At 42.8% G+C, this 22,701-nt stretch overlaps 2 protein-coding genes and 1 long non-coding RNA gene across 3 annotated transcripts in view; 1 reads left to right on the top strand and 2 right to left on the bottom strand.

The window, feature by feature from the left end:
• The window catches only part of LOC309705030, a 26,466-nt gene extending 11,830 nt beyond the window's left edge, over positions 1 to 14,636 (top strand). Inside the window, exons 2-3 of the long non-coding RNA XR_014276439.1 lie at positions 653 to 758; positions 14,594 to 14,636. This is a non-coding gene — a long non-coding RNA (uncharacterized lncRNA). The remainder of the gene's footprint in view (positions 1 to 652; positions 759 to 14,593) is intronic.
• On the bottom strand, positions 13,708 to 16,581 carry LOC309704959 (uncharacterized protein). The gene is made up of 2 exons (XM_082530497.1): positions 14,996 to 16,581; positions 13,708 to 14,670 (listed from the first exon to the last, which is right to left on the bottom strand). Exons 1-2 carry the CDS (start codon positions 16,253 to 16,255, stop codon positions 13,984 to 13,986), a joined length of 1,947 nt encoding a protein of 648 aa, XP_082386623.1. The 5' UTR covers positions 16,256 to 16,581; the 3' UTR covers positions 13,708 to 13,983.
• On the bottom strand, positions 16,273 to 22,701 carry LOC309704928 (uncharacterized protein). Its single transcript, XM_082530441.1, has 2 exons — positions 18,895 to 22,701; positions 16,273 to 16,348 (listed from the first exon to the last, which is right to left on the bottom strand). The coding sequence occupies exon 1, from the start codon at positions 22,680 to 22,682 to the stop codon at positions 19,227 to 19,229; it is 3,456 nt and encodes a 1,151-aa protein (XP_082386567.1). The 5' UTR covers positions 22,683 to 22,701; the 3' UTR covers positions 16,273 to 16,348; positions 18,895 to 19,226.

Below are 22,701 nucleotides of genomic sequence, written 5' to 3'. Positions count from 1 at the left end.
GGGAAGCGCTGTATAAGGTTCCCGTTATTGATGTTTGGGTGGTTGACCGGGACGGATTTTCTCCTGTCACTTTCTCGTCATCCCTGACGTGCTCTCCGTTGTTGTTTCCCTGCTAATTTTAGCATCACACGGCACAGCTTCTGTATCACGTGGTATAAGGCTCCGCCCTTGTCATTTGTTGAGCAGGAAGAGTGAGCGCTTGTTTTCATGCAGAGTACGTCCCGGATCAAAATGTGAAGTTTTACAAATCCCCACTTCTTTAGTGAATATCATTTCAGTCTCAGACAATCTCGTTTCTCTTACAGAGGTTGAATGCACCTTCTGCGGATGGCGGTACCACACAGTGTGCGTGGACTTCCCCTGCACAGAAGGCAACTACAAATGCTGTGAATGCTAAATAAACAGAAACAAATGATCCCTGTTGTCTTTGCTTGATGATTGGTTTGAGTCTTGACAATCCACATTGCTGGCGTTGCATCTTTCAAAGCCAGCAATGGCAGGTATCAGTGCTCAAAGCTTTTGTGTTTGTTTCCAACAAGTTGCCCACCTCGGGAAACAAAAATGTGTTCTTTTACTTGTCAGATGAACATATGAGACACTTTGACTCTTCAGTGCAGTGTGGAGCCTAACAAAGATCTGTTTTGTGTCCCAGCTGATCAGCAGGAGGAGGAGAGTCTGACGGAGCAGCAGAGGAACATTTTCAGCTACTTGGACTCAGCTCAGCCACTACAGAGGAAACAATGAGCTCAACACAGAAGGTGACAGACAGAGCAGGACCATATGACCAAAGATATTTATCACCATATACATCTGAACATTTGCCATAACGATGTAGCTGACGATAGAATTGGCACCAGACAAAATACTTTACAGCTGCACAACTTTATTAAAAAGCCATCAATGTATTTTCACTGAAACAAGCAGCTGTTGTTTATGTGCATTAAAGTTATATAAAAATGTAACAGTGCAAATGCAAATTCCTCGCTGACAGTTTAACCAAAAGGCGTTTCCAGTGGAAACTGGCCGACACATCCTGAGCATAACCATGTATAACATCCACTAAACTTCAGAAGAGGTTATACAGTCGTGGCCAAAAGGTTTGAGAATTGCATAAATATTGGAACCTGGAGAAGTTGCTGCTTAAGTTTTTATAATAGCATTTTGCCTGCACTCCAGAATGTTATGAAGAGTGATCAGATGAACTGCATCATCCTTCTTTGCCATGAAAACGAACTTAATCCCCAAAAAGCCTTACCACTGCATTTCATTGCTGTCATCAAAGGACCTGCTGAGACCATTTCAGTGATCGTCTTCTTAACTCAGGTGAGAATGTTGGCGAGCACGAGGCTGGAGATCATCATGGCTGTATCCCGATTCAGGTTCTGCAGCTTTAAAGTCCTCAAGGGCCGCGTACTCAAAGGCCGCTAAGGCCGAAGTGCGAGGCTCGTAGGCTCGTGAAATGGGACGTCTAGCCTCCGTCGCGCTGCCCAGGTTGCCTAGCAACCATGATACTAACAGCTGGAAACGTTTCATACAGCTTTGTTTGACAGAAATGAAGGAGAACATATTTAGTTCATTTGTTTCTACATGAGCTCTGTGTGATTTGATGAGTATCTGAGGCTGAGACCACAGGACTGTGAAACATGATTGTTGGGCTTCATTTCTGTGCTGCTGGCTCTTCCTCCTCCTCTTCCTCACACACTGCTGAGTTTGTCCTGGTGGATCATCAGGGCTGCAAAGCCTCACAGATGATGTGCAGCAGTGGCTCCCTCAGTCTGTCCTCACTCTGGCCACTTGCAGTCGTCACTCATGGAAATCAAATGTGTGATAAGCTGCAGGATTCAAACACAAGTGTAACTAAAAACACATGTGATAGGTTTGTAGCTTGTACCTATCCGCTGGAACGTTGAAGACAATATAATTACACTGCAAAGCAAGACACAAATAGGCAAGCTTCTTCATGTTTCTCGTGCACGGGAGAAAACCGGACAAAGCGCTGTCCCTTCGCTTGACCCCAGTTGCTCTCGTCCGTTCTCCCGTACCACTGCCCTTTTATTGAGGTTACATGAATATGCATAGGTTCATTAACATATGACGTCTACATACAAACAAAGAGTACCTTGCCTGTGTATGTGGGTGTGTGTGTGTGTGTGTGTGTGTGTGTGTGTGTGTGTGTGTGTATGTGGGTGTGTGTGAGAGATCTGTGTGAGGTCAAGATGTGACCCTGTGAAGACTCTGGCGCTAGCTTGTACCAGGACGTCTGGGTCCATCTAACAAAAGGCTCTTATACTTAAACAGATATACGTGTGCTTGCTATACCATAAATCAAAGATAAACTCTCCTAGGGGGTGTGATCCATGCCAGGACACTGTGCAGAGGAATGTACGCACCCCCCCTCCACACAGAGTTAATACAGACCTCTTTTAGGATGAGACATCCTTTCAATCTACCAATGATTATATACTTCTAAGCATATATGAGTAAATGTTTCTAAGCATAAATGACAATCAACAATACAAACTCTAACATTCCCCCCTTATTGACGTTTATGCTTGAAAAGTCCCCAGTTACGAATACCTCATGTCTGACAGTTTCAATGCAAACATTGTTATATTCAGCATATGTCAAATCACCCTAAATTACTGTAAAAGTACACAGTTTAACAAATGTATTAGCGGTTATCCCAGTCCTCATTGATCTCGTCCAACGGCAAACTGCATCTTACGAGCAACCAAAGAAATTGTTAATTTAATAGTGAAAATAAGAAAGTAACATTTTCAAAAACATCTCAGCTTGGTGATGCTTCCTCCAGGTGTGCAAATCACATGTCTCTCTGCAGAGTGGTTTGAGTTCTGCAGGGCGTCATGAATGTCTCTTCCAGTTGTTTCCATCATTGTCCATAGGACCAGAGTCCAAATGTACGTAGAATAAACATTCAAACATACCAGTTGGTTTTGTTGTTTGTCAACATGGGTCTCAGCTATTTCCAAAGCTGCAGACCTCTCAGCACTCTAGTTTTATGGCCTCCCATTACCTCACTTCAGGCCTTCGTCCTGCGAGGGGGATATTTATGACTCCTTCATTGTCCATACTCTGCAGAAAACACCTCTGTGGAAAGGGTGCAGGGTTCCATTATCTTACTACTGTTATGATCCCAGCAGCCTTCAGAGTGTCATCGTATGCACAGTATAGTGGCACCGCATTAGGTGATGTTCATAGGAAACTGCTGTCATCACCACCATAGCTTCTGGTTCCTGTGCTTTTCTCAGAATCATGATGTCATCCTCGAACTCCTTCTGCGCTGTCGATGGAGCTTGGCATGCTCCCCTCATCCCTCGAGTTTTCCTGTCCCAACGCTGCTGAAGATGATCTCTGATCCTCCTGAAGTCTCTCTCCTGGCCTCAGCTCCCATCCTGTGGACGATCCTCTCAGGCACTCCTTCTCGTCATGGATAGTCCTGATTTTGGCCCTGCTGGATCTGTCTCAAAACACTCAGCTTCTCTGCCTTCCTCCTGGTTCAGCTGATTCAGCCGTCACGCCTCGCACTTGGTTGCCCTAGAGTTGATCAGAGGCTGGAGGTTGAAGTGCGAGCTTACCCTACGGGGGCTCAATCAGCACTCCCCCCTCACCACTGAAACAACCAAGTGTGAGATTTCTCTATTGTGCTGTCTTGAGGGTTCTGGGGTTTCCTGGGACCTCGACCTCTTTGCAGTGGCTCTGTCAGGGGAAGACATTTGTTCTATCACAAATAAGAGAAATAAGACACTGCAGACCGACTCAGAGTTTTATAAAACATGCGCACGGGTGAATGCCTCTGAGAAGACACACACACCGAATGCAGGCTTGGTTGCTTTATTTATAGGGCAAAGCAGGTTACATAGTACTTCCTCTTTCTGCAAGAAGTCGGGGAGAGTTTAGGCATTAGCTCAGCTTATCTTGACCTTACACACTGGAGTAAAGTATACAGACGTATATCATGCTTTATCTGACATCACAGCTACTGAAGTAAAGAATGCATCATGTTCTCTTTAACAATAGGCTTTGTTATGTGAAAATATATGAACACTTGAATATAAGGCACACTTGATTATATTGTATTTCATAAAAATCCCCTTACAGGCTCTGATAAATCCAGGAGGGTCTCTCCGCTATTTTGCAGGCAGTTTCATGGTCCTTGCTGTGGCTCCAAGGTCTGATCTCATGATGGGCCCCAACCAGCTTGACCTTTGACCTCAACCACTGCCTGGGCTATGCCTGGAATGTTTCTCGCTTCTCACTGCTGCACCTGTATTTCAGAAAGACTTCTATTTGGAGAGCATGTCAACAATCATCAAACCACATTCTTTAGTTCAGTGAACTTCACTAATAGGCCATCAAAGCCTCATCTGAACATGGATGCACCACTTGCATAGATTTAATACTTGTAAATAAACGGCTAATCACACAAATCACTGCAACAATAATAGTAAACATTGTTTAATGTTAATCCTTGGACTCCACCTCTTGACGCATGGACACTCCCATGCGTCAACTCACCAAACCTGGATCCCTGTCTTAAAAACTGGCCATCATGGCCTGGAAGACAAGATCTGGAAATAAAATCACACTTCACACGTATAAACAATTATATCAAAAGAGTAATAAGCATTCAGCACGGGCAAGACAAGTGTCATGTGCAGGTTTTCTCAAATCATTAAATCACTATCATTACCATAATTCGCCTCAGACATGGATCATCCCATGTGCTCAGTTAACATTAATGTAATCGGTGACCGCCCTTAAGCAAAGTCACCCCACTCATATATCCCTATGGGCTCAAAGTGGCCAGCTAAGAGCCCATATTCAACTTTCCCAGAAACACCGTAACCTCTTATTTGTTTTACTCATGTCACTTGTCTGTTTCAGCTGAATCTTCTACATGCAGTCTCAGAAAAACAAACATTAGCAATACACATTGACTGTGGTCAGACGGTGGTCAGACACAGGTCAACAGGTTCCAGAGGTGCCATAAAAACACCATAAAGGTAGCCAACCCTAGCTGTGGAAAGAATGACAGTCACATATAAACCCAGAAATCCTGTAGTAGGAAAACATTAACTAATCCTCTTATAAATCACATGATCAAACACATGATTAATCATCTGCTGTAAAAAGAAATGTAAATGTTAGCGCTGCGCAGGTGTGTACACTTTCTCACAGTAATGTCTGTGAGCAACACAAGTTAGTGGATGACACACACATAGTAAATTCACAGACAGAGAAAATGGCATTTAAAAGATTAAATCGTCATGCAACCGCGAATGTTGCTGTCATCTTTCTGCTCCTGTAACAAAAACACATAAATTCATCCACCCTTTTGTCCTGTCTAGGTGGAGGTTAACCTTGAGTCGTGGTCAAGTCCTGTCAGCTTTTACCAGTCAGTCAGTTTGTTCTTTATTTCCATTCATTCATTCATTCATTCTTTGCTGATAGTGGAACCTGTCGTCGCATTTAGTTTCCACTTCCAGCAAAATGACGTCATGTCGAAAAGAAAAAGAACTTTAGATGGGATTACATCGCTGAATCCTTTTTAGGCTGGGACACTCATTTAATAATTGTCCCAAATAAGTGGCTTTCTCCTGAGCCCATTTCAATGTGGAGAAAACTCACTTGTATCAGCTTTCTCGACCGGTCGTATAGCACTTTTAATTCCTGACGTGCAGATCTGCTTAAAGAAAAGAAATAGACAAACAAAATCAGTGCCTGTTCAAAAGATAAAAATGAAAAATAACAGAGATTATCAAACCAAACTTTCAGTGCACTGTGAAAGTATCAAAATAAAAAGGCCTTGTTAAGTCATGACACAAACTCCTCATCAACTTCACAACAGGAGAAGAATCATCAGCTAGATTCACTCCAAACCAACCATCAGCTGCACAACACACAACATAACCCTAATGTCATATTAGCTATGAGTTTAATCACCAGGTCTGTGCTCTTCACTCATTTAGGCCACAGATCTATTTTATTCAATTTTCCTTTTCCCCTTCATCATAAAACATGTGACATGCTGTCATGCACTTCACAAAAGACGTTTGTTCTGACGTATTCAGAGTTGTGTATCTAAATACAAGATTCACTCGCACATCAAACAGGAAACTCAGTGTTTTAGAGTTTCCACTTAACACAACAAACTCCAACACATCTCATTCACTCGTGCTAGAATTCAGTCACCTTTCATTAATCTAAAACGATCAACTAATTTGCATATCAGCTATTAACTCACTAAGTTGACAGGACGACAGAAAAGCATGTTCAAATAGTATCACAAAAGACAATTCCCCTCATACAGTAAATTACTTGTGCTGCTCAATCAAGCAGGAAGCTTCTCCCAATTTACCATTTTAACACTAAATTTATTGTCTGATCACTGGTTGCTCAAACCAGGATCCTTTTTCCCACAAAAGTTAAACTGTTGTCCTGCAACCTAGAGAGTCAATTTTTTTTTTTTTTTTTTTTTTTTTGGATAAATTCAGTATTTGATAACAAGTGTCTGCTAAATTGACACTATTTTAACACTGATGAAAGATAACAAGCTAATTTTCATTGCATGGGTGTTTGTGTTATTAGGCAGGTCTAATGCATGTCTGTGGAGCTGCATATCCAGCAGAGCATGTTCTTAAAAGCTGCCTTTCCTACACACTTCTCTACTATTATTTAATCATTTCTTAACTAATGTGCTATGAGTCCACTGGTCTTTGCATCACACTAAGTGATTTGGACAAGATGATAAACAAACTCACACGCTTAAGATGTTGTCTAATCTTCATGAGTTCAGTAGGGTTAATGCATGTTCTGCTTGTGTGTGTGATTTTGTATATGTTTCTATTTTCGCAGTGTTTCAGACTCCGTCTCAATTTTCCAACTTAAGCAGTCAGTTTTCTTTTCCCCAGGTTTGCTAACCCAAATTTTGATTTCCCACATTTAATAACAGCATTCCTCTGTGTTTCCACTTACTCTCACTCTGTTGTCATCTCACTCTTTTGTCCTCTCCCACTTCAACAGTCCAATAGCCGGCAGTTCTCCTTCAGCTTTGTCCTGTGTTCCACTGTCTCTTCTTGCCATTTTACTCCACAGGTGGCAAATGTCAAACTCCAACAGTCTCCTCAGTTCTCCTCAAAAGTTTTATTCACATGTATAGTGAAGTTGCAGCTTGTTGGAAACACAGTGCCATTCATCCGATCAGTCAGGATGATGGGTTTGCTCTTCTCTGATGCTGTTTGTCCACATTGCTGCTGCTTTGCTAGGACTTTTTGTTCAGGACTTGCTGCTGTCTCTTTATCATGTTATTGCTCTTTGGAGCTGCATTCTTCAGGGAGGAGTGAGAGCTTGCTTGCTTGTGAGGTTGAGAGACACATGGCGCTGTAAATAAGTCAGCCAGAAACTTGGCCTGCATGTTTCCAATGATGTTGAAATATAACTTTCTTCCGACTGCTGCATGTGGAAAATTGATTCAGGTCTGCTTTTCACCTGAAAGTGACAAACTAAGACATGTTCATTATTATCATCACTGCTTAATCAACACACATCTCTCTCTCTCTCTCTCTCTCTCTCTCTCTCTGTGTTTTTGTGTGAACAATCCTTTCTTAAAAGCAGAAAATGACATTGTAGTTGTTTTTCGGCTGATCAACATGAAACCTTTTTCCTATGATTATTTTTCTTCTACAATATAAATTCTCTTCTCAATCAGAGGCAATTACTTTTACACAGCGCACAGAAACACTGTGATGTCAGACACATTCACACTCACTTTTTCATCTGCATAAATAAATCACATGGCTGATGATACCATGATGATCCATAAATATGATCACACGTTTATTTAATTATTTTCAACCCAACAAAACAAATAAACAAAAACATGATGCTGATGCTATGAACACTCCACACACATGAGTCAAGATGCAGGAAAACTGCTCATGGAAACGCTGCACACTCTCTGTTTCCCTTTCTTTGAGTAGTTCTCAGACAGCTCTCGATCTGATAATGTGTAGCTTGCTCATCAGCTCAGAAAAAAAACCTGCAACGCAACATCACACAGTAGTTGCATGCTCTGCCCACAGCGGCAAAGTCTTACACTTTCATATTCAATACAGCTTCTCCATCATGTACCTTTAGATGTTTCATACAGGGTTCAGCATATTAGTTGTTTTCACAGGTGTGCTCCATATCTCAACAATGGCTCATAATAAGACGACAGTCTTTCACACAGGTCAAGTGCCTCTATGCACTTCATTAGTTTAAATATTTGCCTATATCACTTCTCCTCATATGTCATTGTACTGAATTTAAGCAACCACAAGCTTAATGCAGATTACTTTTAACAACTATCCACCTCAATTAAATCTATGGTCTGGCACACAGGCTGCTGTCGATCAGGGCAAGTTAAAGAATAAACATTTTGTGTCAGCAAGGGGTGGGGGGAAAGCCATTCACCAGAGCATAGCTGCTGATGTGGGCTGGCCTTTTCCACACACTCTTCAAGGCTGGTGTGTTTCCTGAAAACTTCTAACATAAGCCTGCGATTAACCACACGGCTCAGGTCCGCGTGAAACCCGCGCGACCGCGCTCGCGTGCACCCGCGCAGCTGTGGAGCCGTCGCTCTCTCTCTTTTATACATAAATACTTTGTGCTGCCAGGAGCAAAGTCCAGCACAAACGTCTGTCTCCCTCCGACTCACTCTTGGTTGCTTAGAAACCCATGATAACAACAACAGCTGCTGACGTCACACACCACGCGTTCTGCTCCGCACACACTCACACACAACAACAACAACGAGACGACGACGAAAATGACAATAACACAAAATAGGCCTACTGTCCAGCACAATCTGGACCCCGCGGAACTTCTCAACACCCCACAAAGCGGCGGAGAACTCACCTCTCGCTGCACAAAGTAGCGAGGAACCTCTTACCCCACAAAGCGGTAAGGAACCTCTTGCTGCACACAGTAGCAAGGAACCCGGGTTTCGCTCCACAAAGCAGCGAACTTCTCAACGCCTCACAAAATGGCGGAGACTGCACAACAACACGGTTATAGAGTCGGCCTCTTTAAACTTACTTGGCGTTGCTTAGCGTGTAATATCAGCCTCGAGTCCCGCCAATCGTCATTCATCGAGGAGAAAAGACAGACCGCGAATCCACAGGAACTTCCTGGCTGACGTCAGTCTTCCAGCGTGCCTCTCCTCCCCTCGGTGAATGCGACTCCAGGGCTCCGGCATCGAAGGACCAATTAATGATAGGTTTGTAGCTTGTACCTATCCGCTGGAACGTTGAAGACAATATAATTACACTGCAAAGCAAGAGACAAATAGGCAAGCTTCTTCATGTTTCTCGTGCACGGGAGAAAACCGGACAAAGCGCCGTCCCTTCGCTTGACCCCAGTTGCTCTCGTCCGTTCTCCCGTACCACTGCCCTTTTATTGTGTTTGGGCCCTGACAGGAAGAGCATGGTTTGGTTTTTAGCTTTGTCATTTCTGCAAATGAAAATGGAACATGTAGGGATTATTTCAGGTCTGTTTTGGTGAAACGATTACAAAAATAATTTATGACCAAAGAAATAACTTATGTTACGAGGCAGTATTACACCATATTTAGAAAAAAAATCAATTACGAGATTAAAGTCATTAATATTGAGTTAATTACGTGAATAGGGTTAAAAAAAAACCCTGAATTGATTACAGAAAAGATACATTGCTAAAATAGAGCAGTACTAACATTAGCTGGGTTGCCAAGCAAGTGTCTTACACATGAGAATACATCACAAAAAAAATTAAATAAACTTTTGCAGAAGTAGTTCTCTTGGTACACAGACTGCTCTGTGAAAACATTTCAAGTTTAATATCAGTTTAATATCACTGAAATTTATATTTCAGTGAACATGCAAATTACCCACAGTTTATCACAACTTACTTAGCTAGGATCTGCCTCGTGTCCAGTCGAAAACTTCGCTGCAGGACCGTGAGTTGAAAGATACATTTACTGCGACTCCCAAGATGCATTGCAGTAAAAACCATCCAATCGCCTTGCTTAAGATCTGTTGACGTGTCGCTAAAGGCGCGCTGTAGATAAATATTGCAATTTGTAAAAAATAAAATACTAAAATTTGCAATTTTTAATTACATAATTAAACACTGGGCCAGTTTAATTTCGTATTATCGCTGGTTATTATTTTAGAGTAAATAAAGGAATAACGGGTAGCACCAAGCTGTTGTTATCTTCATTCCCATAGCGACGGCGGTCGAGGATTATGGGTAGTGTGCAGTTACGGGATTAGTGCGTCTGCGTAAATTGGTCTGATTGGCTGGAGCCGAGCGCATCCAAAACTAACAGGAGTGGTGAATGAATCTATAAATGTGTTTTACGTGTGAAATGAAAATAATAAGATAAGATAAGATAAGATAGAACTTTATTAATCCCTCGGGTGGGTTCCTCTGGGAAATTCGACTTCCAAAAAAAGCACAGCAACGACCGAAGTTACAGTTACAGAACTGTTATATATATATATATATATATATATATATATATATATATATATATATATATATATATATATATATATATATATATATATATATACACACACACACACACACACACACACACACACACACACACACACACACATATAAATACAGAGACAAATATAAATAAAATATACAAAGGGGATAAATAGAATAAATAGGAATAAAAAATAAAAATACAAGTGAATTGCACATTTCAAGTATTGAGTCTATTGCACTGTTGACTATTTACAAAAAGTATTGCACAAGGTATTGTACAGTGAGGTGCAGAGGCACTACAGCTTAGTTAATAAACCTAACAAAGGATTATGTACGTTAAATCTGAGCACTTTCAGATCGTGAATCAGTTTGGAAAACACTGTGTGATGGCCACAACATGAAGCCATTTTATTGTTGAATTATCAGTGATACTTTCACGTGTTTTTGTTGAGAAACGTTAACGATGTCATTAAAAGAAAGCATTAAATTAGGGAGAAAAACCCGTTCGCGGAGAGGGTCCCCGGGTCTCCAGTTAGATTGTGCTTCACGACGTCATGTTTCGCCGTGACGGGGTTATTATTGGAGTAAATGGATGGCTGGAGCCTCTGCTCGAAGCGTCTCTGATCGCCGCGAGCGCGTTCATATTGGAATGAATTGACAACCCACAGCGTCACATAAAAACGTGGAAGAGTACCTTAGGCGTCAGCATGAGAAGTTAAGGGACGTGACAAATCGTCATTATTTTACGCGTCGGGAGTGAGAACGGGTTGGTAAAAGTATATCCTTGCTGTACCCTTAATGCTAATTATGCTAAATTAACCGCTGCCTTTGCCCCTTTGGGATTATTCTTATGTCACTGGGATGTTGACCTTTGACCTTCACATTAGAGAGATGGGCAGACATAATTAGTGTATGAATTTTAAAGTAACAGGTAATAAAGAGAGTGTAGCAAATGTAGTCAGGTTTATTACTCTGTATCACACATGAGTGCCCGAGGGAGGCGGGGCTGACTGGGGAGACACAGGAAACAGAGAGACAGGGCTGACTCGACATGAAACGATGAAACGTGGGACACGGGAACAGAAACTAAACACAGGCTGAAATGAACACTGAGGGAGGGAGAACTAAGATTACTGAGAGCCTGATAAATAAGAAGAACAAAAAGCAAGAAAAACAAGAGTCAAAGAAAAGCAAAAACACAAAGCATTGGGCCAGGACCCACTGCTGTGACATTTATATGTGATAAAAACATTAAAAACTGCTCAGATGTTGAAATCTTTCTACGTATACTTTAGGTTCAGCTCTCCAGCCTGGCATTTGGTTAAGCATGATTCAAACATTTGATTTTGTTTAACTGGTTTTAATTATAGTTACTTTTTGTGAACATTTGTTGCAGCATTTAAAAATACATCATTTATTTTCAAACTTTTATTGGATTTAGAGCATCATATTTGACCAACGTAAATGTTTTAATTTCATATAAAATAACTGAAACAGTGAACTAAATATCTGAAATCTTTCCTTCCTTAAAAGTTATAATCCTACTTAAGTTATAGTGCAAACGCTTAAGCAACAAATATACTTGATGCTAATTAATTAATATTTCCCTTTGATGTTGCAACTATGCGGTCACTTCTGTCTTTAAACAAAATAATATTTTCCAGTTACAGAAATCATAAAGTCCAAACTAAAGTGCTACTGTTGCTATATGCATTTTATATAAATCATGGATGATGGTCCTGACATGAAGGAAGAGAAAGTTACAGGTTGCATCCTTTGACTTTGTCTCCGTGCCTTTGGGCCATTTTCAGAAGGACAGATGTTTCTGTTCAATTCTTAAATCAATTTTTTCAAACACAAACACTATTTTAAAGCTTCTAGAGAGTAAAATATTCATGATAATTATAATAACAATAATAAAAACAAAAGCTCTCAGATCCATCAAACCAAGCAGCAGAAAGAACAATAACTGAAGAGAAAACTTTAACCTTGTAGACTTCATTATGTTCCAGCTGCTCTACAGACGCTGTGACCTCGAACTTAAGCAGGTCGTAAAGTATGTGCAGCTCAATAACTTCATAATCAGACCCTGTGGTATTTAGGCAGCAGAACAACTAAGAATAACAACTACAAATAATGTTTTTAGGTTTCTGTTGTACTGCAAGGTTCTGTACAGGAGAACCAAACCAAGAGCAAATATTACGTCTCATTTACACCTGAGCACGAAGAGCCATCAACATTTAGCAAATTGAATCATCTTTGTTTAGATGCAAGAAGAATCATATAGAAATGAAAAAGTAGAAATAGAAATCCAGAGCAAAGATATCCTCTAATTCAGCGTAGCACATGTGCAGCTGCTGCGATTCACGTAAGCATTCGGCTCGTCGCTGCTGCAGATTTTTCTCTCGCTGTTCTGGCTCACAGCGCTGCAAACACAAAAATAAATATCCCCAAAGGTGTGAAAGGGAGCTAATTAGTAAGAGTATTGTTACTCTCCGCAGGAGTAGTCCAGCAGTAGAAATCAGTCCAATAACAAGGTGTGTAACATCTAGCAGGGTGACAGAAAAACCCAGGGTAACTTCTAAGGACCTCAACGTCTCTCTCACATTGTGTTTTTTAAACATGCTTCCATTTGTCACTTCAGTCTTTACTCTGAAATACAGGAAGAGAAATCATGGCTGAAACAATTTCTCATGAAACCAGGGGTGTGGTCCAACAGTCAGTTTGGTGAGGAAGGTTCCTAACTGAGAGAAGTGACCCAGAAGTATCTGTGTAGCAGCCACAATGAATCCAGATCATGAGCTTTATTAACTGATCAAAGTCTCTTCTTTCATCTTCTGTATCATTCAGTTTGCATTGGTAATGCCCATTATTGTAATGCTTTTTTAAGACGAGCAAAACTTTATTTCACTTTGGGTTAGCTGGGATAAGTGATGGATGGAGGGAATTTTACTTCAGCCACAGAAATCCTAAACAGGAAGGAGGAGCAGAGTTACAGTGGATCACTATCCAGCAGGGAAACAAGGTTTATTTCAATTTCTTGGCCATGAGTGAGATTTACTGAGTGGGCAAATTAGGGAGACGACACCATCAGATCCCGAGCCCTCCATGTGTTAATCAAGAGACGGCTGCTGTGCTACATCCATAAATAATGAATAAATTAGGAGCTAAAGCTGAAAGGACAGTTTATTTGTACCATCAGTGAAGATATTTTACATTTGAATTTTTTATTTAACATTTGCAAGATTCAATAACATAAAGAACCTGAACAAGAAAACATTTATGTGGATCAAAATACATTAAAACAAAAACTTTATAATAGGAAACAGAGTTTTCAACCAACTGATGAAAAGAAAGCTAACCACTTGACATGAACACTACAGTAGGACAGTTTTGAAAGCTTAAAATGGAACTAGGGGAAGAGTTTGATTCACAGCTGCCTCATCAGATTTTTACAGGAGATTCTATCTGAACTCTGTGGAGCCTGATCTCAAGCTTTTTGAGTCTGACACAGAAACCAGAGGATCTTTCTGTGTCTTCAGATTCACTGTGATCCAGTGATGGGAGTGATTTCAGCCCTGAGTGATCGCGCTGATGTTTGCACAGAGCAGACAATGAGATGAATGTTTGGGCACATTGGTAACAGTGAAACAGTTTATTAGTAACGTGGGATCGTTTGTGTGCAGAGTATGAACTGAGATTCCTGAAGCTCTTGTCACACTGGTCACAGCTGTAGTTTCCTTCCATGTGTGCACGTTCATGCCTGTTACGATTATGTGAATGTGAGAAGCTTCTCTCACAGTGTCTGCACTTGTGTGGTTTCTCTCCTGTGTGGACTCGTTCGTGTGATTTAAGATGACCTTCAGTAGTGAAGGATGACCCACACTGATCACAGAGGTGCTTTTCAACCCCACTGTGAATCAGTTTATGTCGTTTTAAACCACTTGATGTGGGGAAGCTTCTCCCACATTCTTTGCAGTATTTCAGTTTGTCTCCAGTGTGTCTACGTTGATGTACTTTTAGGGTAATTTGCTGACTGAAAGTTTTTCCACAGAGGTCACAAAGAAAGTCTTTCCCACCACCACAGTGATGACAGGGTTGAGAACTGGATCCATCTGTGTCGCCCTGCTTCTAAACAAAGACACAAAGACAGTGTAAGTCAGTCCTTCAACATTTGTATCCTGAACGTCGCCTGAAATAAAGAGCATCTCTGCAGACGTCCAACTACATTTGACTGTTTCAGTTAACACACTCAGTTTACTGGGCTGCAATAACTACAATACTACCACCATAATACTACAGTAATACTAAAATCATAACTGAAAGGAAAATCTGAATAATCACTCAGAGCTGCTTTTCCATGCAGTAGAATTGCTAACATGCTAACACAGTTTAATGAGCAGAGTTGTTCCAAACAGTCAGGCTAAAATGACAAGATAACAATATAAATACATACCTCACAGTAGCTGCACTTGTAGAGTCTCTTTCTGGTGTGGATCTGTTGGTGTCGTCTCAGGTCATGTGGAGATTTAAAAGTCTTCTCACACAGGTCACATTGATAAGGTCTCTCCTCAGTGTGGGTAAACATGTGTCGTTGTAACTGTGCGTCTGTTGTAAAGTATTTGCCACACTGTTCACAGCAGTACACATCATGTCTGGTGTGAATGCGTAGGTGTGTATTTCGTCTCCCTCTCTGGCTGAAAGTTTTTCCACAGATGTCACAGCTGTATGGCTTAATTCCAGAGTGGGTAACTAGATGACTCTGTAAGCTGCTACTGTGAGTAAAAGCTCTGCCACACTGATCACAGCTGTACGCTTTAACTCCACTGTGGATGAGTTGGTGTTGTTTTAGGGAACGCTTCAAGGAAAAAGACTTTCCACACATGTTACAGCTGAACGGTCTCTCTCCAGTGTGGATGAGCTGATGCTGTTTTAGTTTAGCCTTCTCAGTAAAACCCTTCCCACACTCGTCACAGCTGTATGCCTTAATTCCAGAGTGGGTAACTAGATGACTCTGTAAGTGGCTACTGCGAGTAAAAGCTCTGCCACACTGATCACAGCTGTACGCTTTAACTCCACTGTGGATGAGTTGGTGTCTTTTTAGGGAACGCTTCAAGGAAAAAGACTTCCCACACAAGTCACAGCTGTATGCCTTAATTCCAGAGTGGGTAACTAGATGACTCTGTAAGCTGCTACTGCGAGTAAAAGCTCTGCCACACTGATCACAGCTGTATGGCTTAATTCCAGAGTGGGTAACTAGATGCCTCTGTAAGCTGCTACTGTGAGTAAAAGCTCTGCCACACTGATCACAGCTGTATGGCTTAATTCCAGAGTGGGTAACTAGATGACTCTGTAAGCTGCTACTGTGAGTAAAAGCTCTGCCACACTGATCACAGCTGTATGGCTTAATTCCAGAGTGGGTAACTAGATGACTCTGTAAGCTGCTACTGTGAGTAAAAGCTCTGCCACACTGATCACAGCTGTATGGCTTAATTCCAGAGTGGGTAACTAGATGCCTCTGTAAGTGGCTACTGCGAGTAAAAGCTCTGCCACACTGATCACAGCTGTACGCTTTAACTCCACTGTGGATGAGTTGGTGTGTTTTTAGGGAACGCATCCAGGAAAAAGACTTTCCACACTGTTCACAGCTGAACGGTCTCTCTCCAGTGTGGATGACCTGATGCTGTTTTAGTGAAGCCTTCAGAGTAAACTCCATCCCACACTCGTCACAGGTGTGTTTTTTCTCTCCCTTTCTTCTGTGAGGTTTGTCGGCCTCCTGAGAGCGCTGACTTCTGGCTCCATGTTGGTCCTGCAGTGACAGAGATACAAACAGAGGCAGTGAGTGAAATGCAGTCGTGGAACAAACTCAGCCTTCAAACTCCATTAACACTAGTTTTAAACCTGAAGGTGGAGCGTGGCACCAAACACCTTAAAGGTCTCTTATCCCCACCTGCTGGTAGTTCTAACACATTACATCCAACCTGCTGTTAAAGATAATTCATGACTGTTCAAACACTAAAATCACACACACACACACACACACACACATTATTTTATAATTTAGATTATTTTGTTGGTTCCTATTACATATTTCTATAATTTGTATAGATTTATACAGAATTATTCAGTGATAATAAATCCTATGTTTGTTTATTCTAAAGGAACCCCGTTAGCTTCCACAACAGATGTTGCTCGTCTTCCGTCAAATACTCACATATAATATTACACAATAAAGTGGATTCAAGATATCCACATAATTGCACTCTTACATCCACAGTGAGGTTTCACAATTGTTCAAATATAAGCAATCAATAATAATAATATCAATAACATTGAGGCACATTACACAAATTTCAAAAACAAATCATGTCTTACAATATTTACAACAACTAAAAGCTCTGTAAATCGGCTTTTAAGTGCTCATTGAAGTTTTGAATAATTCTCTAATTTTTTAAGGCAACTTATTCCACTTAAAAGTTGCTCTAAATGTAACAGTTTAACAAAACGTTACTTTTAACTCGAGCATTTACTAAATTGCAGCTTGTTGAAAACTGTGTAATATGATGATGTATTTCATCTGGATACTGCAGCTGAGCAGAATAAATGTGGTGTGTTTAACAGAATTGCTTTCTTTAGAACTACAAGTAAGCCATAGAATATTTTAGCCTGTACAGGAAGCCAAGAAAGGTTATTATGCATTTTATCAATATTAGTATAGTATGAACATCTTCACACTAATCTGGACGCCTTATTCTGGACTAACTGAAGTCTGTTAAGATCTGTCTTATTAGCTGCTGACCAAATGATTGAACAATACTCCAGATGAGACATTACTAGTGCATTAATGACATCTTTCATAATGAAGAAGTGATACACAAAGAGCATTTCATAGCCATAGCTATGCCTTGTCGGCAGAGTTATGTGACATTAGTGATGTTTGTACTTTCAGCGTTAACTTGGTTTTAAAGCCTTTAAAATATACGCCGTTAGATAGTCGACCTTAATCTGACAGAGAATCTGATGATTTTGTGGATAATTAAAGTCAGTCATATATCCACAAACACAACAAGCTGAAAGTCAGTGATGCTGCTCGGTTTGCAGTCCTGAACATCACGGCACAAGCAGGATCCACTGCACTGTTAATGTTAGCTGTGTTATATTGCTGCCTCTGTTCGGTGGTGTCGAGCCAAACGCACTTTAACGTGTGTTTGAACGAGCTGACGGTTCACTCGTTAAGCTGAAAGAAAGATGCTTCAATCACAGCAGTCACACATGTGTCCACTGCACCATCTGGAACTCTTCTTGTTTACACTCGTAATAACACAAACACTAAATCCTGCTTCTCTGTGCTGTTGTGTAGCAGTGTGTACACCTGAGACTGTCACCTGTCTGTCTGTCCTGCACTCTCTCTCTGTTTCTTTCTCTCTGATTGTGGAATAAAAGTATGAACGTGTGTTTATAAGTTACACTTGTGTTTGAATCCTGCAGCTTATCACACATTTGATTTCCATGTGTGACGACTGCAAGTGTCCAGAGTGAGGACAGACTGAGGGACCCACTGCTGCACATCATCTGTGAGGCTTTGCACCCCTGATGATCCACCAGGACAAACTCAGCAGTGTGTGAGGAAGAGGAGGAGGAAGAGCCAGCAGCAGCTGACAGATGGAGAGAATAGACAGACTGTTCCCTGTTTGTGAAGGACTGCTAGGAAAGTTTAACATAACTGTCTGTGCTGAATCAGTCTTATTAGGTAATGTTCACATAATGTGATCATCCCAGTGTTTCCAGTGTGGGAGAAAGTACTCAGAGTACTCAGGGCCTTCAAGCTACACACTATGAAAGGCAGCAACAAGTTTAATGTTCAGAAACCTAAAGTCTGTATCAGCAGCAGAATGGAGCTAAAATAAATGTTGGTTTCAGTTCTATGAAGCTTTGAGTATTTTGGATCAGTAGCTGCTGTGTTTGTTGCATCATATTGCTGTAACTGTTTATATGCTTTATATATTCTGAACTAAGTTGATCTATAGTTGTTACGTTCCCCCCGAAGGGGTCTAGGCATGTGAGAGAGGGGACCAGTAACAAATGAGTCTGGAATCAGAATGAAAAAGGAAAACAAACAGAGTTGTTCTGCATCAATAAAACTTTATTACAAAACGGTACAGGTTACCATTAACTTAAAGGGCCGGCAACGCCGTCTTACCAATAACGCCAAAGAAACAAAGAAAACGCTCGCAGCCACGAAAGGCAGGAGGACTACCAAACAAACACAATAAAAAAGGAGGCACTTCCCACACTTCCTACCCTACTCCCCACCACGGGGAGACACTCTCAGGGCCCACAAGCCCGTCTGCTCACCGGTCAGAAAGAGGCTGTCTGTCCAAAATCTAGCACAGAACCGCGTAGAGCCACCGAGGAAAAAGCCACCCTGCTCACAGCTCATCCCCAGTTTAAATAGCCTCAGAGGATGATTGCTGACTGGAGTCAGGTGGCAAACGAGGCTAATCAGCAGCAGCTGTGTCCTGGGGAGAGAGGAGAGTGAGAGACAGAGAGGGGTAGGAGTGGCAAGAGGGGTGGAGGCGGGGAGAGTGGGCAAACACCCCACCCACACACTCCCACAGCCTCACAGAACGTAACATTCCCCCCCCCCCCTTACATTGAAGCCCTACCAAAATAACAACAACAACAACCTATTGCGAGCTGCGTGAGAGCGCATCAGCCACTATATTGTCAGTACCTTTCTTGTGTATGATCATCAGATTGTAATCCTGGGCCAGGAGTGCCCAGCGCATCAGTCGCTGGTTGTGATTGTACATCCGGTTCAGAAAAACAAGGGGGTTGTGGTCTGTGAACACGGTCACCGGGGAAGCGCTGGAGCCCACATACACTTCAAAGTGCTGCAGAGCTAGAAGCAGAGCTAAGGCTTCCTTCTCTATGGTAGAGTAGTTCAGTTGATGGGGTTTGAACTTTGCAGAGAAATAACAGACCGGATGGCACACACCTTCCTCATCATCCTGCAGCAGGACTGCCCCGGCTCCGGTGGCACTGGCATCGACCTCTAGCTTAAAGGGGCGAGAGAAGTTTGGAGCTGCCAATACAGGGGTGCTGCACAGAAGAGATTTTGCCGACTCAAAGGCATGCTGGCATTCAACTGACCATTCAAAAGGCACCTTTGGGCTACACAGTTTGGTTAGCGGGGTCACGACCACAGAAAAGTTCTTACAGAAACACCGGTAATATCCGGTCATCCCTAGGAACCGCCTTAGTTCCCGTCTGGTGGCTGGACTCGGGTAGTCCAGGATTGCAGCAACCTTCGCCTCCACTGGGCGGACCTGCCCAAACCCCACCTGCTTACCTAGGTAAGTGACGGTTGCCTTACCAAACTCACACTTAGCGAGATTGAGGGTCAACGAGGCCTCGGCTAGCCGCTGAAACACTGTCCTCAGAAGGGACATATGATCTGCCCATGTGTCTGTGTACAGCACCACATCATCTAGATACACATTGCACTGGGGCACATCTCCCAACACCAACTGCATCAGTCGTTGAAAAGTAGCTGGGGCATTTTTCATGCCAAAGGCCATTACTGTGTATTGCATGAAGTGGTCAGGGGTGACAAATGCGGAAATCTCTGAAGCTCTGGGAGTGAGAGGCACCTGCCAGTAGCCTTTAAGGAGATCGAGTTTGGTGATGAATTTGGCAGGGCCGATGCTGTCAATGCAGTCTTCCATACGAGGAAGCGGAAAAGAGTCAGAGACCGTTACAGCGTTTACCTTCCGATAATCTGTGCAGAAACGGGGTGTGCCATCAGACTTAGGTGTTAGTAGACATGGGGAGCTCCAGGGGCTACAACTAGGTTGTGCCAAGCCGTTTTCTACTAAGTACTCAACTTCTTCTTTCATGACCTCACGTTTGGCGAAGGGGCAACGATATGCATGCTGCTTGATTGGGACTGCGTCTCCAACGTCAATGTCATGCTCACAAACGTGGGTACGCGAGGGTACGTCACTAAAAAGAGACAGGTAGGAGTGCAGCAAGTCAAGTACCTCTTTACACTGGGACGGAGGAAGGTGAGATAGGTTGGCCTCGGCCTTAGCTAAAAAAACGGAATTTGACAACCGCCCACATTGCTGTCCCTCAGAAAGGGTACCCAGATCATCATCACCCTTAACTTCAACACTTAGCAGGGCAACAGGGACTGAACCGGGGACAGCCGTCCCAGCAGTGTCTGATGATTCTGTCATGCTGGTGTCTCTGGTATGGTATGGTTTCAACATGTTGACATGGCATAGGCGAGTCTTCCTTCTGCGTTCTGGGGTGTTGAGAATATAGTTGGTGTCAGACACTTTTTTCACTATCACATAGGGGCCTGAGAAACGAGCCATGAGGGCAGAACTGGGCACGGGCAACAACACAAGAACTTTGTCCCCAGGCTGGAACTGTCTTTCCACTGCTTTTTGATCACATCGTTTTTTCATGTTTGCCTGGGATACACAGAGAGCCTCTTTTGCTAACAAAGTAGCCCGTTGCCACCTGTCCTTGCATGTTTTTACAAACTCCATCACAGTAGTTTTAGGCACACAACCACTGAGAAAACTCTCCTTCAGCACCTTTAGCGGACCCCGCATGTCATGTCCAAACACCAGGGTAGCTGGGCTGAACCCCAAAGACTCCTGCTTCACATCACGTATAGCGAACAATACAAAAGGGACCCCTTCATCCCAGCTTTTTCCAGTGTCGTGGCAATACTTACTCAACATCGCCTTGAGAGTTTGATGCCACCGCTCCAGTGCACCTTGTGACTCTGGGTGGTAAGCACTAGACACAGAATGAGAAACTCCAAGGGACCGTAGAGTCCGATTAAAATCCCTGGACATGAAATTGGTACCCTGATCTGTCTGCACGGTTTTCGGGAGGCCAAAGGTGGTAAAGAATTTGACTAGTGCTTTGGTAATGCTTGCTGTCGTGATTTTCCGCAGAGGAATCGCCTCTGGGTATCGAGTGGACACACACATTATGGTTAACAAGAACTGATTCCCTGCCCGCGTCTTTGGTAAGGGGCCAACACAGTCTACCAGGATATGCTCAAAAGGTTCACCGACAGCAGGGATAGGACGTAGGGGGGCGGGGGGCACCGCCTGGTTCGGTTTACCCACAAGCTGGCAAGTGTGACAGGTGTTACAAAACTGCACTACATCTGCTTTCATTGCCGGCCAAAAGAAATGCTGCAGTATACGGTCATATGTTTTAGTGACACCCAAATGACCTGACCATGCGTGATCATGTGCTAACTGCAGCACATGCCACCGCAGACTGGTCGGAACCACCAACTGCCGCACTACGCTCCAGTCTTCTCCAGGCCTTGGGGTCCACTTGCGCATCAATAAACCTTCCCAAACGAAAAATGTCTGCCTCTTGCTCCCCTCACCTCCCTTATCCTGAGCTGCTGCGGTAAAACACTGAACTAATGAAGGGTCTTCTTTCTGAGCCGTCACAAGTGCTTCCCGGGTGAGCAGAAAAGGAGCTCCAGACACAGGAGCTGGCTCAACCACACTGTGAGCTAACTCTAAGGCTCCATTATCTCCCTCATTGGTGCAGGGCATCACATCCTTCTCTAGAATAGAGCCGATCACTGAATCTGACAAATCAACCCCCCCACCTTGTTGCTGGGCACGTGAACGAGTCAGAACGCTCACCGGGAACACATCCGGGTGCTGCAGGCTGAGGGCATCTAACACAGGCTCTATAACAGGATTGCTGGTCACCTCAGGGGTAGGGTAAACTTTCCCACCCGCGATATCATTTCCCATTATAAAATCCACCCCATTAATCGGGAGAGAAGGCCGCACACCCACTGAGAAGAAACCACTCACCAGCTCACTCTGTACCCAGATACGATGGAGGGGAGCAGGCACAAAACTCATCCCAACACCTCTTACAATGATGCTAGAGTCACAGTCAGACTTCTCATTAAATTCAAGCACACTAGCTAGTATGAGGGACTGTGAGCCACCAGTATCACGCAGAATGGTCACTTCACGCTTATCCTCGGTCTTACCAGAAAGCGAAACTATCCCCTTAAAAATGAAAGGCTTAAAACACTCATCCGGGGTCTCAGGGGAAGGGGGCCTACTGACAGGAGGCATGGTTTTAATCAGCCCAACC

Source organism: Aulonocara stuartgranti, assembly GCF_965226115.1.
Source record: "Aulonocara stuartgranti genome assembly, chromosome: 4".
Taxonomy (NCBI): domain Eukaryota; kingdom Metazoa; phylum Chordata; class Actinopteri; order Cichliformes; family Cichlidae; genus Aulonocara; species Aulonocara stuartgranti.
Note: the sequence above shows the minus strand (reverse complement) of the source record. Positions and strands in the feature narration are given on the sequence as shown.